The sequence below is a fragment of the Polyodon spathula genome, chromosome 11 (genome assembly GCF_017654505.1).
Source record: "Polyodon spathula isolate WHYD16114869_AA chromosome 11, ASM1765450v1, whole genome shotgun sequence".
Classification (NCBI taxonomy): domain Eukaryota; kingdom Metazoa; phylum Chordata; class Actinopteri; order Acipenseriformes; family Polyodontidae; genus Polyodon; species Polyodon spathula.
This window is the reverse complement of record NC_054544.1, coordinates 22,218,227-22,242,282: the sequence shown is the minus strand read 5'-3', so window position 1 is coordinate 22,242,282 and position 24,056 is coordinate 22,218,227. Positions and strand designations below refer to the sequence as shown.

Sequence of the window (24,056 nt, the reverse complement as noted above, 5' to 3'; positions counted from 1 at the left end):
GGTGCTTATCTTGGTGAGAGCCAAGTTCAAATCAGCATGAAGTTCAACATCTACTCTCATGTAATGGAAATCATTAATAGAAAAGTCTGAGACCAGTGAAATTATAGAAATAAACATTACAGTTGGCAAGATTTACAGGAATTACTTTTAAGAACTACAGTTCCCATGTATTTAAAAAAAAAATTGAATCTTAATTTGCTAAACTTTTTTGGGTTCAAGTGGTTTGTCTTGGTTTGGGGTAGCCCTCATTCTCAGGTACATCTACACTGTCTTGAGTGTGAGGCTGAGATGGAACCGTTTTACACAGGTATATTCTGGGGACAAGACTTGTGGCTTCCATGTTTCCTGTCAAAATTATAACATCTTTGTAGTTTTTTTTTTTTTGCTTTATATCATGCCAGTGTTTAATTGAAAACACATTTTGTAAAAGACTAGGAGGAATTCATCTTTGGAAAAGGCTTTGAAAAACAGTGTGAAAAAAACATTTCAGTTGGCAACAATCTTTAACCCAATGTTTCTTATGCTCCTGTAGTTTTTGAACACCAACCCTTTTAAAAAGTTTACTATGCTAAAATCGCACTGCAGTTTTCTGTGTTTTTTCCATGCATACTCAGCATCCACTCGCACTGTTGTTTCTGATGTTGCCACACATCTCAGATTTACAGAGCTTTCACTACATTTAGCTGTGTAGTTACAAAATACAACAGGAAACTTAATCAAATAAATGGGCGTCTTGTCTTTGGTTGCTTATAAACAGGATACACAAGTTTCCACACGTATTCTAAACAAATACACTTTATTTACTGAAGTCCTTCAATACAAAAAAAAAATACATGGAATTAAATTAAAAGAAAGAATGAAAGATAAAAAAGAAAGAAAGAAAACGAGAGAAAGAAAGAAAGAAAGAAAGAAAGAAAGAAAGAAAGAAAGAAAGAAAGACTAAGCTAAGCTGAACTCAAGCCAATGGATAAATCAGAAGCAGATTGGGATCTTGTTTTGTTGCTTGCTTTGGAAATTGGCTGAAAGTTCTCTTTTCCGTTAACTAATTATCAAGGAAATACCGTTTCTACAGCCAGCACAAGGGTCTCATACAGTCAATATTCCACACTGAACGAGATTAGACTACCACATACTATTCTTGGACTGTGTGCCTGGGCAAAATAACTGTTGTAGAGAATAAAACTCAACATGTGCAGGTACATTTACATCTTCCATGCTGTTTAATGCGTGCATTAAATGTACAATATATAGCAACTGTTTACTTAAGTGTTATTCTGTGCTGTTTAATGCCTGTATTAAAAGCTACAAGGAAGAGGTAATGATAACACGCAGCCCTGACTGCTGATCAATGGTGTAGTCAAGCTGGAAAGCTCATAATAAGCAAGCTAAGTCACACGACTCACATCTCCCGCACAACTGTTTGATTCAGTCAGTAGTCCTCTTGATATAATGCAAACAGTACTTCTGTTACAAACTATTTCTTTAAGAAGGCTAACAATTCTCAAGAAGACGACAGCAACAGTGCCTAAAATACAACTGTGGAGCCAAATACAAACAAAGCCACCAACACGTAAACAAAGTAAAGCATTCTGACAAGATGGAGAAAGACACTTTTTGGAAATACTTGTAGAAATTAGATACCAGCATTACCTATTATATGTGTTACTAGAAGTTCAGTATACAATTTAAATGTGAGTTCATCTTATAATAATTCTTCTTTAAGAAAATCAATATTTTAGTGGCTGAAACTTTCATATTTAGGACTATATCACTGTTGCTGATTTGGTGATAGACTATATGTTTACTGCAGGATTCAGAAGAATTCAAACAGGTAAACGTGTTAACTCTGTCAGCAGCCTGTGAGGTCAGCCCTGGGTTACAGTCAGCATTACTTAGTCTGAATCTTAAACTATCCTCTCTTTCTCTCTCAGACACTGGAACAACACAAAGAGCTCACTGAGAGCCTGCATCACACTTTGTGATACCCCCTGTAGTTTAAACAGGAGAGTGCTGAGGGTCTGGAATAGGTGCAGACCCAACTTGACAATGTTTTGAGCTCAATCAGCTTCTAGGAATCAGAAGAGCTTAGATGAACCGACTAGCTTCCTCTCGTTCATTAATTTTCTTAGGAATACCTGACCATTCCTTATAAAGAACCACCCCGGATTACTTCAGGGAGTTACTACGGAGTGGTGAAACACCCAAAACAATGCAGTCTTAAGGAAAATAAGGAAGAAAGCACCTGCCAAGACAGGTCCAAATTGGGTGGGTAGCTACCATAATGGCTCCATGATGGGCAGCACAATTAAAAAAAGACACAACAACACTAAACAACCTGGGCTATTGTAAAGGTCACAGATAGGGAAAGAACACAGTTTGGAACCATACACCATTTCTCTGCCTCTTGCTCATGAAACTTCTCACCCGAAAGGGACATGAGATGGGAGGTTAATGGGTTTACATGTCAGGTCAGGAATAACAAAACAAAGTGCAATGGGTGATATGGAGTCTAAGCTAGCAGTGACACACCATGTTGAGCAGCTAGCAGCTAGTTTAAGATTCAGTGGCACACCGTGTTGACCAGCTGGCAGCTAATTTAAGATTCAGTGATACACCATATTGAACAGCTAGCAGCTAGTTTAAGATTCAGTGAAACACCATGTTGACCAGCTAGCAGCTAGTTTAAGATTCAGTGACACACCATGTTGACCAGCTAGCAGCTAGTTTAAGATTCAGTGACACACTATGTTGAACAGCTAGCAGCTAGTTTAAGATTCAGTGAAACACCATGTTGACCAGCTAGCAGCTAGTTTAAGATTCAGTGACACACTATGTTGAACAGCTAGCAGCTAGTTTAAGATTCAGTGAAACACCATGTTGACCAGCTAGCAGCTAGTTTAAGATTCAGTGACACACCATGTTGACATCTTTTGTGCAAAAAAAAAAAAAAAAACCCACAAGACAGTGGTCTTCATCCTTTCTCTCCGAAATAAGCTACTGCAGTCAGGATTTACAATATCATCATGAGAGCACAATGCTGTGTACAGTACAGCATTTCTGTTTACACAGCTGGCAATGTGCGCATAGGAAACTATAAATACTGTTACAGTCTCCACACACTGGACGCGACACGATTTGTCCTGTGATAAAATGAACTTTCGCTGCGCCACTACCTTTCACACCAGAGGCAACATGCGCACGTGACGTGATAGACGACTCTCCTCTGATTGTATCATCAGCTGGACGACAGTCCTGTTTTACAGTTAATACAAAATGTAAAATACATAATAGCTTTTCAGAATACTTATTTCAGTAAAGGTAAATGAATCATACACACCAGCTAAATCCAGTTCACTAGAAATGGACTCCCAGATGTTCTCCCTCATTGCCGTGTCTTTATCATTTTTGTGTCCTTTACTGTACAGCTCTGAGTATGTTGATACTGCAAGAATGCTCTTTTCTTCTGTTTAGTGAAAGCTGCCGCGTGATAAAAAAAATAGACACAAATCCTATTTTTTTCACATCGCTTCAGTGTCGCCCATCATATACCAGGCATTGTGAACGGCTTGAATACAAAAACTACATTTTTTTATTAATTTTTTGTTGTGCTGTGGTGTGTCGTATGACACATTGGCTTGTCGCAATCACATCCCGTGTGCAAAGGCCTTAAGACTGTAGAAACTAAATCATGTGAACTATAGATTGTAACAGCATAAAAAAGGACTTTAGAATTACATTTCAGAGGCATCTGTTTAGATAAACCTAGGTGCTCTACACAGGAAATACAGCGCGCTGACTGGCTAGCGATGACGGCAGGAGGTACAGCACATATCCTACACAGTTCTCTGCCCTTTTAATACATATCTGTTATTACTATGGGGGACTGGCATCCTTTTTATGTTTGTTTTGTTAAGGGTTGATGCAGATTCGATTTGTTCAGATTCTGAAGTCTTTAAAGCTAGTAAGAGAAGAACAGCTGGAGAGCTAGACAGAGCACATAGTAACTGTTCCTGTATAGACTTGGTGGACAGCCAGATACATTTCTCAACTAGCAACCATTTCAAAATATAAATTCTTTTGACAGAATTATTTTCCAATAGGAATGTCCAATTTTGCTGCACTTTTCTCTGTATTTTGATAGTCCTGTAATTTCTGGGATATAACACACTTTTTACACATTTTTTATTTTAGGATATTCTATATAGTATAGTATAGGTAATACAGACTAATTATTTATTGATTAGTCCCACCTGTGGGCTTTGATTGATCAATCTTGTATACTTGAGTGTGGTATCAAAAAACGATGTACGAAAAATAAATATTGAAAAAATGGTGCAGGGTACTTCTAAAGACCACAGGGCAACTGGAAGGTATACCCAATATTTCACAATATCTCAGAATGATAGAAAAAAGACTGCAACTTGCAACATTTGCTCATCTGGGCTTTCCTTTCACAGCAGTAGTACACTGTTGTATCCTCTTAGTCGCAGGTTGATTTTTCTTTTTATTACTTGTCTTTCCAATTTTCTTTCAGTACAATTTCATAGCAAACAGGTGTGATTAATCGATCATAGATTGGATTATTAATCGATCAATACAAAATGCCAAAATTAAAATCCCTACAAAGAATACCGTGGTACACCAATATTATCCCTTTGTGGTTTCATTTATTTCTTCCTCATAAGGTAATCTGATTCTGTAAAATTCTAACACTCATCCAGTCAAAGATAACAAACAAAACTGTGTGTGGCTCACGTCAGCACCGGGGTCCCCAGGCTCCCCATCATCTCCCTTTGGTCCTGGGTATCCTTTGGTGCCCTGCAGGAACACAACACACATGCAGAGTCACACACCTGAACACCTTTCTCTGACTCCATTTCTTTATTAGGAAAGCGATAGGTTGCTACAGTTCTGGACATTAGCACGGCCGTGTTACTATAGCAACCATCTTCTCTGTTATACTAGTTCATGCAATGCTAATGACAATGGTTATCTTGCTTGAATATCAATATAGTAATTCAAGCATAATGACTTACATTAGTGCCTGGATCGCCTCTTGCACCTGGGTAACCCTGAAAAGAAAGAAGGATTTACTAGCCGTATTTCCTGTTTGCTATTGTGACAAGAAAAAGGAAGTAACTTTAAATTGAAAATAGAAAATGTAATAAACTTTACTTGGAAGCCGGGGAATCCTTCAGTTCCGTTTCCTGGAGCCCCATCTTCCCCCTGGCAAGATAAAGAACCAGATTTTCATTGTGCTTTTACTGAAGATGCCTCTGCTGCAGCCTGTTGTATTGCATCTACTGTATTGTATTGGGTTGCAGAGCAGCTGTCACGCAATTTCAGACATTTCCTCCCAGTCCTGGTAGGTAACGTCATTCTCAAATGGCTCTAAAATCCGGGGACTTTACAGTGTTGTGACAAAGTAGACACACAAATAGAAGTCCTCTCACACAAGAAATGCAACACTCAGATTGGTTAATGATGACAAGATATTTATAATGTTTTTATAAAATGCCCTGTCAACACTGTACTGTATCTCCACCTAGGTAGGCCCATTCCCTCTGCTTGGAGGCTCCAGTTAAGATTCATCCGCTGCTCCAGCCCAAACCCAAAGCCATGATCATTCCAATGGAAGAATAACTGAAGGAAGCCAACACTCACCCTCTCACCCATCAGACCAGGATCTCCAGGCATCCCTTTCATTCCTTTTGGTCCTTTAACCCCCTAAAATAAAGCAGACCCTCACAAAGGGGGGGTAATGTATCAATAAAGCAGGGTAGGAGGCAACACCATGAAGCAGGACAGCAGGACATCAACTGCTGCCTATTTTAAGTTTCTTATTATCAAAGTAAAAGGCTCCCAAGTCTATAACGCAATACTATGGTAATTGTCCAGGAGCAAGCTGGTACTTTGGGAGAGGCTCCCTGAGTCTACAATGCAATGCTATGCTGAATGTATTAGCTGGTACATTGGGGGATGCTTTAGTGCGAAGCCACTGTATTGATCATCATGACAATTAAATAAGTCTGCTCACTGCTTTCACTTCTCTCCACACTGTTGCACATTGTAGTTATGAGGTATGCACTCTAGTGTTGGTGTATGCACTGTAGTGTAGATGTATGCATTGTATTGTAGATGTATGTACAGGTAGACACAGGGCACAATGACAATATGATGCACTGTGATGAACCCCACCTCGGGTCCAGGAGGTCCTTCATCTCCCTTGTACCCTTTTGATCCTGGAGGTCCAGCTTCACCCTAAAGAAGAAGAAAAAAACATTAAAAAAAGAGAAATAAAAAATATATGAGGAACATGAGAAACATATAGGAGCCTATTCTCAAAGGTTACTTTTAATGTCTGTTTTGATTATATAAATCATGTCTGCTACTCATGAAACTGCTAATTTCATTGCGAGCAGTCAACTCATTTATGGTTCATGTACAATATAGAGGCATGCTATAGACTGCCAAATTCAGACACCGAACAAAATAATCTGTTATAAAATGACATTAGAACTACATGTTGCAAAGAAGGAACCATAATAATGGGGGATTTCAACTTCACCATATAAAATGGGAAAACCCGGTGGGGAGTACGACAGACAAAATTGAAATGGTGAAAACGACAAATGACTGCTTCCTAACGCAATTTGTCAAGGCACTGACTAGAAGGAAAACATGCCTTGATTTAGTCTTTTCAAATAATGACCACAGAATAAGTAAAACAGAGGTCATAGAACCATTGGCAAACTCAGATCATAACATGGTCTCATTTGAAGTGCTTTTTAAAACCACAAAAGTAATGACTAAAGATAATGTTTACAATTTAAAAAAAGGCCAACTATGATGGAATGAAATGGAGACTAACAGAAGTAGACTGGAGTAAAATAGAGAACACATCCACAGAAAAAGCATGGCTATCTTTAAAAAATGTAGTACTAGAGATGCAAAACAATTACATCCCAAAAGTAGACAAATGAAAATCTACAACAAAATGTCCAAATTGTTTATTAGATCAATTAAAAAAAAATCCAGAGAAAAAAGGCACTTTACAGAACTTTTAATAGGGACCAAGACCAAAGTACACAGAAAGAGTACTTGGAACTGCAAATGCAAGTCAAAAAGGAAGTTAGAAAGACCAAGGAAGAGATTGAAATTAACATTGCCAAGGGAGCAAAAAGTTTTTCCAACAACAGCGAAATAACATTCAAGGAGAAAGTAATTTGTCGCAGAGATACAAATGGCAAAATCATAGATGAAGAGAAAAAAATAGCAAATATATTAAATGAATACTTTTAACAAGTTTATACAAAGGAGGATATGGACGATATGCCCCACATGCCGACCTGTTGCTAGCCAGTTTTAAATAACTTTAGCATAACAGAGGCAGAAGTGTTAGAAGGATGAGGAGCTATCAAAATAAACTATAAAATCCCCTGGGCTGGATGAGATCCTCCCAATAGTGCTCAAAGACATGAAAGAAGTTTTTTACAAACTGCTAACCAAGATAATACAAATCTCTTGAAACAGTGATTGTACCGACAGACTGGAGAATTGCAAAAGTAATATCAATTTACAAAAAGGGAGACAAAACTGAACCAGGTAACTACAGACCAATAAGTCTGACTTCTATCATATGTAAACGTATGAAAACTATAATAAGAACCAAAATGGAAAATTACCTACAGTGCCTATAGAAAGTTTACAACCCATTTCAAAGTTTACTCCTTTTGTTGCCTTATAGTCTGGAATTAAAATGCATTACATTCTTTTTTTTTCATTTATCTACACCTCCTACCCCAAAAATTATAGAAATTTGTAGAAAAATAATTAAAAATAAAAAATGAAATAGCTTGGCTGGATAAGTGTCCACCCCTCTTGTAATAGCAATCCAAATTTAGCTCAGGTGTAACAAATCGCCTTCAACATCAAGTTAAGTGATTAACATGATTTCAGGATAAATTTAGAAGTTCCTGTAGGTTTCCCTCTGCTGGGTAGTGCATTTCAAAGCAAAGACTCGACCATGAGCACTAAGGCGCTTTCAAAAGAACTCCGGGACAAAGCTGTTGAAAGGCACAGATCAGGAGATGGGTATGAAAAAATATCAAAAGCATTGAATATCCCTTGGAGCACAGTTAAGATGATTATTAAATTCAAAAAGGCAGGAGCCTGTGTCAATTCCTTCAGATATTCCACCTATTTATCCACTCGAATACCAAATGGAGGAATATGCACCTAAGTGGAAAGAAGTAGAGCATGTGGTGAAAAAAGTAAGGGCATCATCATCTCCAGGGCCTAATGGAGGTTCATACAAATTCATACTTCTGGAGTTCTATGAATCCTGTGGAAATTGATGAAAGTGGCATGGGAAAAACAGGTTGTACCAAGAGCATGGCACTGAGCAAGTGGATTCTTTATACCAAAAGAAAAGGATTCTACATGCATCAGTCAGGTTCGTCCTATTTCCATATTAAACGTAGAAGGCAAGATTTTCCTCAGCATTATTGCTCAGAGACTGTCAACCTACCTATTAAAGAACTGTTTCACTGACACTTCAGTACAAAAAGCAGGCATTCCAGGTTTCCCAGGATACTTAGAACACATCACCGTAATCTGGCAACAAATTCAATCAGCAAAAAAGGAGAGGAAGAAGCTCCATGTGACAATCCTGGATTTGGTTAATGCATATGGTTCAGTGCCACATGAACTTCTTTGGGCAGCATTTGATTTTTTTAGCGTACCGATGACAATAACAAATTTAGTGAAAGCCTACTTTGGAGATTTGCAATTTAGTTTTTCAACTTCAGAATTCAGCACTACTTGGCAATGCATAGAAGTTGGAATAATGGCAGGATGTACCATTTCTCCACTGGCTTTTACCATGGCAACGTAAGTAATTGTAAGGGCATCAAAATGGGTGGTGGGAGGAGAGCGCTTGGCATCTGGAATGTGACTACCACCAATTCGAGCATACATGGATGACATGACAACGATGACTACAACAGTAGCCTGCACTAATCAGTTATTGGGCAAATTAACCAATAACATTGAATTGGCACAAATGTAATTCAAGCCCACTAAATCAAGGAGCATCTCTATAATTAAAGGTAAAGTAGTAGATAAAAGGTTCTACATTAATGGTGAGGCAATACCAACAGTGTCCGAGAAGCCAGTGAAAAGTCTAGGGAGATGGTACGACTGGGATCTAAAGGACACAGTTCTTGTGGGAGATGTTAGACAAGAAGCAGTGGAAGGGTTTAAGAGCATAGACAGCAGCACTTTAAAAGGCAAACGGAAACTCTGGTGCTTTCAGTTTGGTCTACCACCAAGACTGCTGTGGTCATTGACTGTGTATGAGGTTTCCTTGACAACAGTGGAGAAGCTGAAAGCTTTAATCAGTTCATACATCAGGAAATGGTCAGGAGTTCCACACTGCCTCAGCAGAGTGGGACTTTATAGTAAAGGAATACTGCAGCTACCAATCTCTGCTCTAGTTTAAGTTTAAGTGCACCAAGGTCCTTAGTAGATTCACGTGACAAATGCGTATGGGAGGCAGCACCTGTGTTGAAAAATGGAAGAAAGTGGGTGGTAAAGAAAGCCATGGAAGATGCTAAGGCTGCCCTTCAAATCGGAGCTATTATGGAGCAAGTTCAGCATGGAAAAGGAGGTTTTGGTCTCAATTCAGCTCCTCCTACATGGCACAAGGCATCCCTGGCTCAACGGAGGAAGCTGGTAGTCAATGAGGTGCAAAAGCAGGAGGAAAGGATCAGGTGTGTTAAGGCCATTTCCCAGGACAATCAGGGAGAATGGATGAGATGGGAGAGTGTGGAAAAACGCAAGATCGGCTGGCAAGACCTATTGACAATGGAACAGTTAGCAGGATCAGTTTCCTCATTAGATCAGCATATGGTTCTCCCATCACCACAGAACCTAAACCTCTGGGTGGGTGAGGATCCCTCATGTCCTTTGAGTTCATTACCTGCAACACTAAGGCACATTTTGACAAGATGTAAGGTGGGTCTTAGCCAAGGATGGTTTACTTGGTGCCATGACCAGGTGCTGCAATTTTTGGCCTTAGCATTGGAAAACAAGCGTAACCTGACCAGTAAGCTGCAACCAGTTCCATCAAAGCATTACACACAAAAGACAATATTCCTCTGTCCAGGAGAGCAACCACCAAGAAAAGGTGTTAAAATCAAGCCTCTCTCAGGACAACTGGAAGAAGCTGGCAGATGTTGGTCAATGGCTTATTTTTCCACCACTTTTGCCACCACTAACCTTCAACCAGATATTGTCTTTTGGTCTGGATCAGCATGCCTTGTTCAACTGGTAGAGTTAACAGTGCCATGGGAAGATGCTGTGGATGAGGCGTATGAGAGGAAGAAACTTTGGTATGCTCAACTAGCTGCTGAAGCGGAAGAACGAGTATGGAGAGTCGGAGTTTACCCAGTGGAGGTGGGTTGTCGAGGATTTGTGGCACACTCTACAACCCGGTTTCTTAGAGACGTTGGGTTCAGTGGCTGAGAGTTGTGTCGCATAGTGAAGAACTTATCTGAAGCAGCAGAAAGGAGCAGAAGCTGGCTGTGGTTGAGATGGAAAGATTCTGGATGGGGATCTCAAGCACAACAGAAAGAAAGCAATGCTGATGTACAGGTAAGTAAGCTGGGTTGAGCTGAGTGGGGGATGGAGGGGGGTGATGCTGGGATGCCAGAATCACTGTTGAGCCCTCTTGAGGATGGAAGGTGCCCACTTGCAGACCCCAGAGATGTACCCTACTTAGCTCAATCCAGATGGTTGTCATGCTGATGCGCTGGGGAGACCGCAATGGGTTGATCCCCGTAGCCAGCATCGCAGCCGTTGTGTGTGCTGATGCGCTGGGGAGGCAAAATGAGCTGATCCCTGGAGCCAGCATTATACTTCAGCAATCAACACCATACAGAAGGATATCTACATCATCAGATGGAAAACAACGCAAATGGATGGAGGTGCAGATGGATCACATTAGTTTACTGCAAAGCTACGTCTTAGTTGGTGCTTATCTTGGCGAGAGCCGAGTTCAAATCAGCATAAAGTCTGATCTCATGTAATGAAAATAATTTCAGATAAGTTCTTCACTGTGCAACGCAACTCTTGGCCACTGAACCAGATGTCTCTGAGAAACCGGTTTGTAGAGTGTGCCACAAATCCTCGACAACCCACCTCCACGGTAAACTCGGACTCTCCATCCTCGCTCTTCCGTACAAAAACCCTGCGTGATGAACCGAAGATTTCAAATTTTGATTCATCGGTCCATAAGACCTTCTTCCAGTCTTTAGTAGTCCACTGGCTGTGCTTAATGGCCCAGACAAGCCTCTTTTTCTTATTTTGCCATCTTAGCAATGGCTTTCTTACTGCCACTCGACCTGTCAAACCTGCAGCTCGAAGTCTTCTCTTCACAGTTGAAACTGAGACTTGCTTACTTCGACCAGTGTTAAGCTGTGCTTGAAGCTGTTGTCCTGTAAGCCGCCTATCATGCAAGCTGTTGACTCTCAGAAACTTGTCTTCTGATTCTGTTGTGGCTTTGGGTCTGCCAGACCTCTTCCTGTCAGAGTTTCCGCCAGTTTCCAAGTGCCTTTTGATGGTGTAAGAAACTGTACTCACTGACACCTTGGCTTTCTTTGCAATTTCTCTAAAGGAAAGACCTACACTTTTAACGGTTATAATGGTCTGTCTGTCTTCCTCTGTTAATTGCCTTTTTCTCGCCATTATGATAGCAATATACTACTTCCTGCAGTACAATACTGTCCAAATAATGCTTAAGAGGGTGCAGTAACAGTCTGTTCCAACACTGCTTTTATACAAACAGAGGGTTTGTAAGTAGTCAACAAAAGTTGGGACACCTGTAGGAATTGTTAGCATCGACTTTCAAGGCTTAATTTACTTCCATTGCTGCAGAACAGCTGTAAGTTGTTAACCCATTACTTGTTCCCTGAAAAAGGTATTTTTGTATAACTCTGAAATGTACATTATTTTTCAGTTTTTGGTAACCTAAACTTTTTTTTTAACCTCTGGCAGTTTACCGCTTACCTTTGTACCATTTCAGGTTATTCACTGGACTTGAACTGCTTAAATTTCAATAAAAACTGGAAAAATGGGGGTGTTCTAAAACTTTTGACTGGTAGTGTGTGTGTGTGTGTGTGTGTGTGTGTGTGGTATATATATATATATATATATATATATATATATATATATATATATATATATATATATATATATATATGTGCTTCAGTTGTTCAGATGTTTATGTAACATACTCAATAAAAAAAAAAAAAATATTACATCTGACTGTTTCTCCTTTCGTTTTACTATTTACAGTGTTTTGAATAAAGCCATCAGAAAGATTGTGGCGGGGCTTCTAGGTATGAGTATCTCTCCGGATCTTCTAGTGTTAAAGGAGTGCTGTAGTTCTGTCTCTCCTACTCTTATTAGCACAATCAACATTATCACTGACCCTCCTTTTTAAATGAAGGGCTTTTGGTTGGTTGTTTTGTTTTTGAATACACAAATAAAGAAGGACCAGTGAATGGTGCTAGGTGTCAATAAAATGTAAGTTAATACATTTTAAAAACTGCTACAGATAGGAAAGAGATATAGGAAATAATAGGAAAGCGATTGGATTGGTTAACCACGTTTTAATATAGGGTCACTGTTAATGTTGCTTGTGTTAATAAGATGTAAGAGAATGGATTTTAAAACCTTGATTAACACTCAGTCATAGAAGTAGCAGTGGTAATGGTGCAAGGATTATATAAGAGTCTTCCACGAACAGCTGTGACCTCTGCTTGATTTGTCCCTGGTGTTCTGAATCACATAAACAGGAAACTGCTTTTGAGTCAAGTTTTCCTTATAAGGGAAAAATAAGGAACGCCAAAATATTCTCTTTCTGTGGATAAAGAAACAACTGTTCCTACTGTAGTTTCTATAAAGAATCGAATGTCCCAGTCCGGCAGACTATTCCATCTGTTGAGCAGTTTCTATGGTTACAGTTTCTGCAGTCATTTAGCCGTGATGTCATCAAGAAATAAATTCCTACCCCAGTCTGAAGTCTCTTAAGATGGCCTTGAACGCAAAACTGTAAGCGGCTGTTAAACCAAGCCGGGCTCCTGCCGTTATTGCCTTAAAGCAACCAGATATCAAAGGCTCAAGACTCATGACTTGTTAAAAAAAGGGTGTTTGGGTCTTTCCATGTTTATTTTATTTTGATTGAACTCATGCACTAATAACAATGAAGGTCTCACACTAACCCCAAAACAAACCCCAATCACCCTCAAGCTGTTTGTTTCTCAGTTTTGTAACAATGTGGAATTTTCTCCTGTCAAGTAAACACTATGTCTCTTAGTAGACGTAGAGGTAAACTTTTTAAGATATAATTATACTGTATATAGTATCCTGTAGATTTTCACAACAGCTTGTTCACTGGAGACTGGACACTGTGTATACTTTGCGCATTACTTTGTGGTATAACCCAGAGACGCTTGTCTTACCGGATCTCCATTCAGTCCGATGGACCCTTCTCGTCCAGGTTCCCCTGGTGGTCCGGGCTCGCCCTAACAAATACAAACATGATCAGTTAGCAATCTGAGGGTTAGGAATCAATGTCAGCAATCACAGGGGTAGGAATGAGCAATGCAATATTGTTTTCCAGTGGAACAGGGGTTGTTATTTTAGGCCCACATGTTACAGAAAGCTTAATGGATTGTATCCAATGATTAATGACCACAATACCTATGCTACGTTACAGCTTTGGCATTTCTTGGTGGGCGAGCATTGACAGACAGGCAAATGCATTAAGTTTGCAGCAATGCCTATAAAACTTTAAAGCAACCTGATGCTCAACTTTTTGTTTCCAGATCTGATTTTATCTCACTAACTGCTTTTAAAACCAAATCAACATCAACAACAAACAAGTCGTCCACACAATGATCAAGACTGCATGGCAGACAGAGAGTCTATAGGTTTACAAACCAGAGGCAGACAAATTAAAATGCTTTGTTACTGCAGTAATTTCTGCACTCTGACAGATACACCCCCAGCACACATCTGTGCATGTGGGCAGACAGCTCAGCTCAGCTCAGCTAGGAATCCAGGTGGGAGAAACGGAAATCCATCGAGATCAAGTTACACAAAGTGATTCTGGGAGAAGAAAGCTTTTAAAACCAGATGCATTCTTAACTTTTTTGCTAGTAAGTATATTTAAAATATTGAAGTATTTCCTTCACCTAGGAAAATATCCTCTATATACATTTACTGTTCAAATGTAGCTCTGTTTTACATATAGACTCTCATCTGGCACTCAATTCCCCTGGTCAAGCATGGCCAGACCCTGCTCCACTCACACACAATGTCACAGTCAGACCATGTGATTCATAAGCAGTCACTGTTACACCAGGAGTGACCAAGAAACAATGCAACCTGTGGTACCACGGTTTACAGAGTTTACAAAGTGCTACTCTTCTTTACTAACTGTGCTATTCTGCCCATCTTCATTACTTTAGTAGCTGTGCTACCCTGTCCTTCTTTACCTCTGTAGTAGCTGTGCTACCCCGTCCTTCTTTACCTCTGCAGTAGCTGTGCTATCCTGTCCTTCTTTACCTCTGTAGTAGCTGTGCTACCCCGTCCTTCTTTACCTCTGTAGTAGCGGTGCTACCCTGTCCTTCTTTACCTCTGTAGTAGCTGTGCTATCCTGTCCTTCTTTACCTCTGCAGTAGCTGTGCTATCCTGTCCTTCTTTACCTCTGTAGTAGCTGTGCTATCCTGTCCTTGTTTACCTCTGCAGTAGCTGTGCTACCCCGTCCTTCTTTACCTCTGTAGTAGCGGTGCTACCCTGTCCTTCTCTACCTCTGCAGTAGCTGTGCTACCCTGTCCTTCTTCATCTCTGTAGTAGCTGTGCTATCCTGACCTTCTTTACCTCTGTAGTAGTGGTGCTACCCTGACCTTCTTTACCTCTGTAGTAGCTGTGCTATCCTGACCTTCTTTACCTCTGTAGTAGTGGTGCTACCCTGACCTTCTTTACCTCTGTAGTAGTGATGCTACCCTGTCCTTCTTCATTTCTGTAGTAGCTGTGCTATCCTGTCCTTCTTTACCTCTGTAGTAAATGTGTTATCCTGTTCTTCTTTACCTCTGTCATAGCTCTGCTACAGTATTCTGTTCTATCCTGCCCTTGGCCCTTGGTTTCATTTTTACTCACCAAGTCTCCTCGAGGCCCTCTTGCTCCTGGTGTTCCCGGTGCTCCTCTTTCTCCTAGACTGCCCTGATCAGTAACAACCATCCCAATTAATATCACAGGCATTTGCGATGCATTGTGTTCTTCTCTGACTCTAGTCTACAGCTATGGCCAAACATTTTGCATCAATTTATAGAATGAACAAATTTAACTTCATAAAAGTCAAATGATGCTTGCTGAATAATGTTACGTTAACATTTTGAATTGCATACCGCTTCGTAATGTTCAATATACTTAAAGAAAAACTGACAAATTTTAAAATGTGACATGAAATACTGTACTACTACTATGGCTTCCAGTACACTTTTGCAATGTAATTTCTTTGGTTACATGTTGTTAAATAAAAGATCTAAATTATGTATATATCTTTTTTTATTATTATTATGTCTCAGTCCTAAAATTCTAGGTGATGCATAACGTTTGTCCATAGCTGTAGAACTGTTTAATCAATAGTAGGCTGTGTTTTCTTCATAAAACCATTCTTTAACTGCCAGACTTTATGAATTGAGCCCTAAAGACCTAGGACATAATTACTACTTAGCTGGTAATCTGGTCTATGTGTTTTTTTTTACAGTAGTAAATGTAATATGCCTGTCATGCTAATAAAGTGTCGAAAATCATAACTGAAAGAGAATAATTGAAAGAGAATTACCTTTTCACCTCTGGGTCCATCTGGGCCTGGCTCACCCTACACAGTGAATAAATCAATCAGTGATATCATAAAAGACACACAGACACAGAAAGATTTTTGAAACAAAAAGTACAAACAGATCACACAGTGTATACATACATCTTGACATTCGAAAGCTTCTGAAATGTACAGTAGAAGTATGATGTCTAACAATCATGAATTGAAATGTTATATTTCAAAAGGACACAATACCCTTCTGTCTCTTGCTTATATATGCTGTATGTGGAAATATCTTCCAAATCAAACTTACCTCATCACCTCTTTCTCCTTTGTCTCCGTTCACTCCTCTCTCCCCCGGCATCCCCTGCAAATCAAAAAGATAGAACAGTTCAGGTCTGCAGCTGACAGTATCCCTGGCCGAGGATAAATGCACTCCTTCCTACCTGTGTCTATTACCTCATAAAACTGCTCTCATGATTCCAAACCAAGTTGCCCCTTTCCAAAAACGGGCCAAAGCATCATGGGTGAAAGTACGTCACAACACTGACCAATCAAGTGACGGGTGTGCGTAAACATTTAATCCACATAAGGAGTAAGCAGGTTTCTCGGTGCTTCAATATTCTCAAATGTTTTTTAACAAAAGCTCAAAAGAACTGTTGAAAGGAAAGCAATAGCGTCCATCCTTTCGGTTTTGTAAATACATCAATATGTCCTTAACCGCAAGGCTTGCTGGGAAAGAATTCCCAACATCCATCGAAAAACCCTCATTGCATGGAATCTGAGTTTTTCACTCAACTGGGGTAGACTATCAATGGGGGTTCAGGAGGAATGTGGGAGAACCAGCGGGTCAGCTCAGAATGGCGGTCAATCCTTGCTCATGAAAACAAGGTATATGAGGGATTCTGCATGAGGCAGAACGATTAGGACATTTTACTTTCTGTAGATTATGCTTTTGGGAAACCTTTTTTTTCATTATCTAAATGTTAGTGGACACTGTTAATACAGATAAACAGGCAATATTCTGACAGCTCATTATTCCAGGAGTTCTTAGCTCCCACATTAGGGGTTAATTTTTCAAAGGTAAGGAATTTCCAATCCGTTTGTGTTTGTGATGATGAAGTCAGAGTGGGGGTGAGGTCTGGTGATCGAGGACTTCTATAACACTGACAATATGGTGTCTAAAACACTTTATGAGACATGAGCTGGGATTCTTACTGACTGTTGTCGTTAGACACGTTTGGAGTTCTCAGGGTTTCCTGGAACAATCGTGTCTAAACTACAGTAACTGCAGGGCTGGACAGCTGGTGCCCAGGCAGCTGATCCAGGCAGTGTACAGCCCCATCCTGGCCTCAATGACTGGATACCAGAGGTGCAGAGACCTCACAGGAGACCAGGCTCCAGACACTGCTGCCCCGGTCACTCCCTGGACAGCTCCCTCTCACAAAAGCAGCTCAAGATGGGATGGCATTTAGCACATTAATTATACAGTCAGACCATGGATCTCACTGAATAAAGATTTCCATGAGTCCCAATGACCCTAGCTTATCCAAACTGATCTACAGATCCTTGTGTTGGACTCTCTTATTTGTGTCCGTCATCTTGACATGCTTGTTGAAAGTCACTATGCAAGTCCACAGTACATGCTTTTGTACTACTGTGTTGATTGTTAACATCCTCTTATCACTTGTGGACTCCTTTCTTCTTTACCTTCCAGGTAGACAGGTAGCCTGTCCAATTGAGTACCTATCTGATACACTTGATGCTGGATTCATAAGCAGCCACACAGACATATGTGCACACTTTCAGAGTAGTGTTGACAAGCTACTTTAATAATACAGTCTTGAAAAGCAGAGCTATATTCCCTACAATACCACCTGGTTGGTGTCTCAAGAATCAGATTTCCAAGTCTCGGAAAGCCTTCTTCTCTTACCTTGACTCCGAGTTTGCCGCTGTTTCCTGGCCTTCCTCTTTCTCCATCACGCCCTTTCTCACCCTAGGTGGAGATGAGAGGAAGAGTGAGTGTGTTGTCTGTATTTCACATCTGGACTCATCTTTCTATCTGCACACTGTGGTCACTGTACTGTACTAAGTGTCAGGAATTAAAAGTTGTAATGACACCTCTGGGTACAACAAAGAGTTGACTACATATGCAGTATATGTAAGTGTTATCGCTTATAAACTTTAAGAGAACAGATCATTGTGGCAGTTCAATAGATATCTTTATGTAGTGGGTGATCTCTGTTTTTTTATGTCATTATAGATATTTCAGGCTACATTGTCAAAACGTTTACTCCTATTCACTGGTAGCACAAACAATATATGTGTTGTCAAACTCAGGAGTTTTCTTAGTGGTTTTAAAAAAGTGCCACTAACAATTGGGACAAAAGACCTGAGAATCTGGTCCTTTGAGGTTAAACTGGGATGTTTTGTAGATGTCATTACAAAACATCTGTACAAAGAAAAAGCAATCCTCCTGCCTAGAAAAATTATCTGATATCAACTTCAGTTATGCTACACATTGATAGGACCCTCTCTGCTGTGCATGGGGCTACAATATCTATCCTGTCCTTCTCTGTATTGTAAACATGTTTTTCATGTGCTCCACACTTCAAGTGCAGACAATGCAATTGAAGGCAATGTAACAAACATACTCTTACCCTGCTTCCTTTGATACCATAGGGCCCAGGGTCTCCCTTGGGTCCTGAAACTCCCGGCAAACCCTGCAGGTCAACAAGAGGAGAATGTTTTTATTTCGAAACAACAGAACCTGACTCACGCAACTCTCCTCATGTTCAGTTATGACAGAAGATGTCTTTTCTAAGTGAAGTAAAATAGAAATGGATATGAAAACACCTCATTGGTTTATGAACTTGATTACAAACAGGTGTCCTAAAAACTGGGGTTGCCATGATGATTGAGTTTAGATAAGTTTGGATAGGAAAGCTGCCTACTCCATTACCAGTGAATTTGTAGTTTAGTCCCGTGTAACTGAGAATATACACAGCATGTACTACATAAGACAAAGAATAAATACATTACTTTCTAAACAGACATTAAAGTCGGGGTGTACGTTCTACTGTACCTGTATACTTCCAAGAAAGTCAGGTACAACACAATGCAACCGATCCTGATGGTCTTTTAATATAATTATCCTGTGAGCGTTTTCCACAGTAAAACTATAAAGCCGAACAGTTCTTAGACGTCCACACAGTGCTAGCCAATGGTTTTCTTGCAGCTTTTTCAAATGCAATGTACCGTTTAAGTTATACGATTGGCTGCTTCATAATACCCAATACCTGTGATAGTTATTGGATACCAGTAAGTAGCAGTTTATAATTAATCAATTGTATATTACCTCGACAGTGACGAACAAGAGGAAGGGGGCATGGGGCTTTATTAAAATAATAGCTTCTTCTTTACATGCAAGTAGAGTCTATCGCAGCGAAGTCAATACACTGACTCACATCAAGTCCTGGGGATCCTTTGCAGCCAGAAAGTCCAGGAAACCCAGGTTCACCCTGTTGACAAATCAACCTATTAGAGCTCAGAATAACAATGTCTTCATCTAATTATTGAAATTACTGAATGTACCGTGCCGCTAAAATTATTCATACAGTTCAATTCATTATTTATAGTTCTATATATTTAATACAATTCGGTTCTACTAGATAAAGGTGAAAAGGGTTAATTCACTAGCTTGCACTATGAGCTTTTTAAAATGTGCCTCTGCTAGTTTGTAGGGAAGCTGGCTCTTTGTGCCGATCTGGTTAAAATATTCGAGAAGGTGGTCCTTGGCAAAGCTCTCTTTCTCTCCTTCCTAGCTCAGCTGTTTCCTCTTTACTTCATACTTCAACGAAGAAAAAATCAAGAAGAAAACAAACCTTTTTACCATCGATTCCATCAATTCCGTGCTGTCCCTTTTCACCCTGTAAAAATGAGAGAGCAGGGGGTTATCCACACTGCTTAATCTGTAAATATAAAGACATGTACAGTAAAAGAAGACATGCTGAATTCAGGCAGACCTAGACGACTACTGAGCTACTGACCTTGTAACCTTTGTTGCCTCTATCCCCCTGGAAGGAAATGCAGACAGTGTGTTCAGTTAATACAATTCCTAAAAACTTAGGCATCACAATTCTAACAACAAGTACCAGTATATGCCCAAAGTTTTAGGTGATAACTAGACTTTTCTGATTTTCTTTGTTGGGTCAAGGTCTAGAGTCTAAAACAGGTTCAATTGAAACAATCCAACTCTGTCCAGCTTTGTAGAAATCCATATTGGGAGATCTGTAAATACTCTGTTGTAGTCTGATTCACATAAGCATTTCTAGTATTTTCATGTGTGTGTTTATTTTCCATGACTAATATTTTTAAATATATGCATTCTAATATGTATAGAAAACCTACCTTTTCACCTCTTGCTCCTTTGTCACCCTGTGATAGAAAATAGAAAAGTTGTTATTGTTAATCTTCATAATCTTCTCACTTCTTCCATCAGTAAAGAGCAGAGCTGTGTTTCTATCTTTCTTTCAACATATCAGACTACTGAACAAATATATCTACCTGTATCTGTTCCTGTGTTTAATAAACAGATGAAATCACCTAGCAAGGAAGTATTTAGGAGCAGAACAACTGGTTGTAAGATCTTTAGTTGTTTAAATCCAGTTTTGTTACATTTATTTTTGAAAATTATTCCATTGGTAAGGTGTAACACATTTTGCAGTGGAGCCAAACATTTAAAAAGCTCCCTGACATTTTAAAAACCCAAATCTCTCCTGCCGTGCTCTCAGTATTTTCCAGCAGGGGTCTGTAGATCAATGCATTGTTTCTAATTTATAATTGTCTCTAAAAGGTACATACCTTCATGCCTTGGTAACCAATAGGTCCAATGTCACCCAGTCTTCCCTGTTAAGACAGAAAGAAAATCATTTTATATATAGACTTATACAGTATGTGTATCAATATATTTAAATGTATAGAAAATATTATATGACATAAGATAAATCAAAGCTTTCAAAGACAATCAGAAGGCCATTAACCAAATCCCATACGCCATCTGTCTGTCCGATAATGCTGTAAATGTAATGCAGCGTTATTAATAATTAAGAATACTGTGCAAGCAAACAGGAACTAACAGTAGAAAATGTGTTGCGCTAAATAGTAGAATTGACGGTATCTCACTGTCAGCATGAATTTGTGTATTTTATTTTCCTCGCCCATGACTTCATGGTATAGCAAGCTGTATGTTGATTGGATTTCTTCTTACATTTGATTTTTAAAGAGGTGCTTATTTTACCACTCTATTTAGCAGATCTCTGCTTTTTAGATTTGGTGGACAGACTTCAAACTGGTAACCTATAAATGGCTTACTGTAATTCTAGATATGTCGCAAATGCAATAGATTAGGAGATTGCATTTGCCCCATAGTACTATGTATTGTTTCATATACATATTATCCGATATATACCCCTCGGTCATGATTTTATATTTGCATTTTTTTTTAACATTTTAAAACAGTTTGTGTGAACTCTATGTGAGTTTGAGAAGTTGCGCTGCCAAAACTTTGAAAAAACATACCTGCATTATAAAATGGATAGGAAGCTTAAAGTGGTACAATTATGCATGCAGTGACTGAAGGGGATATATAAGTTTGTAAATGAGTACTTACAGGGTCTCCTGCTTCTCCCTTCCCCCCGGGAAGGCCCGGTCTTCCTGATTCACCCTGCAAGGAAAAAAGTTCATAGCATCAGTGTATCTGAGTCAGTCACCAAACCACTACCAACATGTTTCTGTGCTGATGAAATCCCTAGTACAGCGGCATTGCAATAGAATATGGCAGTTTATTTTACATTCTTGAGGGAAACTGAATCCGTGCAAACTCCGTTCATGCAATTCTCTTCAGTCGCCACTAAGGCATAACCAGATATTTAGGAAGATGTCATGTTAATATTTGGAGGTTTTGGTACTCACCTCAAATCCTAATGTCCCATCTTCTCCTGCTGGACCTCTTGGTGGCTGAAAATACAATGATATCCAGTGAGTGCTCCACTATCATACATTAAGTTCAATGAACATTTCAATGGTCTTTTCAATGTCTCCAAAAATCAATTGTAAGCCATTGAATGTATTAAGTTTATTTTAGTATTTCTAAATTCAGCACTATTGTTTAACAGTTATGGATAATTGACCAGACTGTGAAAGAGTGTACTGACCATACAGTAACTTCAGGCCTTTAGGACCATCGGAAACCGGAGGGTACTGTGGAAAGAATTCTGGCTTCAAAGCCATCTTGGTTGAGGGCAAACGGCTAGTCTGGCAGATATAGTTAGCTAAATAATTTCAGTTACAGTTACTAGCTCTGCTAATCATTTTAGCTTGTCCTCAACAAGTTGATTAAAGCAGCTTTATAAAACAACCCTAGATTATGCCTGCAGAGAACACAAGGGAAATGCAAGCTGCAGAGGAAATAATAATGTGAGTAAATCAGGGTCTTGAAAGTAGTTACCTGTGGGGGTAAACAGAAGTAAAAGTTTTGTTTATTTGTTCCTAAAACAAATGAGGCGCTATATCATGCAGACCTTTAACAATGAAATATGCTTGGACTCACTGTAAATGAAATAGTGAGTAGCTTCAAATTAGATTTACAGTCCTCTGAAATTGATATGAATTGTGCAGTCATTCTGATTGGTTCTTGTTGCATTTTTAATTTTATATATATTTAATTATTATATATATATATATATATATATATATATATGATGTGGACCTACACCCTGGAGTGGGAGGCTCTATCGCACTGGTAGCGTGTGAAGGGTGTCAGGGGTCCCACCAATATCTTTTTAGAAAAAGAGTCTAGAGGAGAATGGACCTGTCCAGTCAAAGTCGAACAGACGCAAAGGAAAAAAAAAATAAAAATAAAATAACTCATTGAAAAATAGTTTCAAATTAAAAAAAACATAAATTCAAGGAATGACAAAAAAATTACCATACCACTTGCTCTGATTCTTTGACCTAAAATAAAAGGAAAAGCAGAAAGTTAGCATTTGTAATCAGTTTTTAAAAAGTTTCATTTTGTCAGTCTTTCAAACTTGGGTATGTTCCAGTTCTTGCAAAATGAGCTGCCTTCATCAAATAACCCACATGCCAGAACTCATGAATAAGCTGGTCATTGTGTCCTAGAATCTGATACCAAATAAATCAAAGTGTTGTCTAAACTACATAAAAACTGAAAATAGGTAAACAGTTCTTAAAATTGGGGTTTTAATGTTGCTGGTTTCTTTTAATCGAATAAAGCAGGTGAGCAATGGGTTAATCACAGATTTTATGGAATTACATAGTGTTCACGGGAAATGCAAGTCTTACATTAAAAATGCATTCAATGCTTATTACCCTTTTCCCAGGAATAAGGAGATTATATTTTCAAGTTTAGATGCCAAGCTTGTAAACATTAGCTTTGACACAACAGGTGTTGGAGCTCAGAATGGTGTGATCTTGGCGTTTTAAACTGCCAACATTTCCAAATTGTTGCTTTTTATAAAACCACACCTATTAATATGAACAGTTGAGAACATTGAGAACAGCATTTTTGTATGAAGGAAACAAATGCACCTGCAAGAGGTACCCTTCAAACACAAATGAGAATAATGGAAAAGTGAGAAACGAAATTCACGGAATGCTTCAAATCTGTTTGAGATTGCTCTAGAGCGCCAGTTGAACCCCTGCATCCCTGTCGCCAGCTTTATGCATCCAACAAGTTTAGAAAGAACTCAGAAAGAAACAAAAAGTAAGCTGAAAGAGGGCAAGTATAAGAAATTCAAAGAGAAGAGAAAACTCACGATGATGTCGATAATGTTGCGGATGGTGTCAGCTTTCTGTTGCTGGATATTCCCAGTCGCAGTGAAATTCTGTCTGTAGCTGTTGTCAGTTGCAATTACATTCAGCCTGGTTTCCTAGATATATGAAACAATGTTATGAGATGATAGTCCCTATACAGCATCACTCACAGTTCCTTTTCTGTTTGCTGTAGATTTGTCAGACTTCTTTATTTTCACTTGAACACAGGTGCAACCCATTTTTGATAGCACAGCATTATAGTTCACTTTCACAGTTATAGGTTTTCAGATTTAGTTTGTATGAGGGTTCAGGTTGGGTCCTACTTTTA

The 24,056-nt window shown here is 39.2% G+C and overlaps 1 protein-coding gene across 1 annotated transcript in view; it reads right to left on the bottom strand.

Annotated features, from left to right (window-relative positions):
- The window catches only part of LOC121323071 (collagen alpha-1(VI) chain-like), a 49,170-nt gene that overhangs the window by 15,879 nt on the left and 9,235 nt on the right, over positions 1 to 24,056 (bottom strand). The window contains exons 5-24 of the mRNA XM_041263800.1: positions 23,731 to 23,844; positions 22,886 to 22,906; positions 21,866 to 21,910; positions 21,564 to 21,617; positions 20,756 to 20,800; positions 20,303 to 20,329; positions 19,942 to 19,968; positions 19,777 to 19,821; positions 19,360 to 19,413; positions 18,553 to 18,615; positions 17,826 to 17,888; positions 16,206 to 16,259; positions 15,917 to 15,952; positions 15,229 to 15,291; positions 13,527 to 13,589; positions 6,199 to 6,261; positions 5,665 to 5,727; positions 5,176 to 5,226; positions 5,037 to 5,072; positions 4,756 to 4,818 (exon numbers count right to left, since the gene is read on the bottom strand). Coding sequence (XP_041119734.1) covers positions 4,756 to 4,818; positions 5,037 to 5,072; positions 5,176 to 5,226; positions 5,665 to 5,727; positions 6,199 to 6,261; positions 13,527 to 13,589; positions 15,229 to 15,291; positions 15,917 to 15,952; positions 16,206 to 16,259; positions 17,826 to 17,888; positions 18,553 to 18,615; positions 19,360 to 19,413; positions 19,777 to 19,821; positions 19,942 to 19,968; positions 20,303 to 20,329; positions 20,756 to 20,800; positions 21,564 to 21,617; positions 21,866 to 21,910; positions 22,886 to 22,906; positions 23,731 to 23,844 — 1,050 coding nt within the window. The remainder of the gene's footprint in view (positions 1 to 4,755; positions 4,819 to 5,036; positions 5,073 to 5,175; positions 5,227 to 5,664; positions 5,728 to 6,198; positions 6,262 to 13,526; positions 13,590 to 15,228; positions 15,292 to 15,916; positions 15,953 to 16,205; positions 16,260 to 17,825; positions 17,889 to 18,552; positions 18,616 to 19,359; positions 19,414 to 19,776; positions 19,822 to 19,941; positions 19,969 to 20,302; positions 20,330 to 20,755; positions 20,801 to 21,563; positions 21,618 to 21,865; positions 21,911 to 22,885; positions 22,907 to 23,730; positions 23,845 to 24,056) is intronic.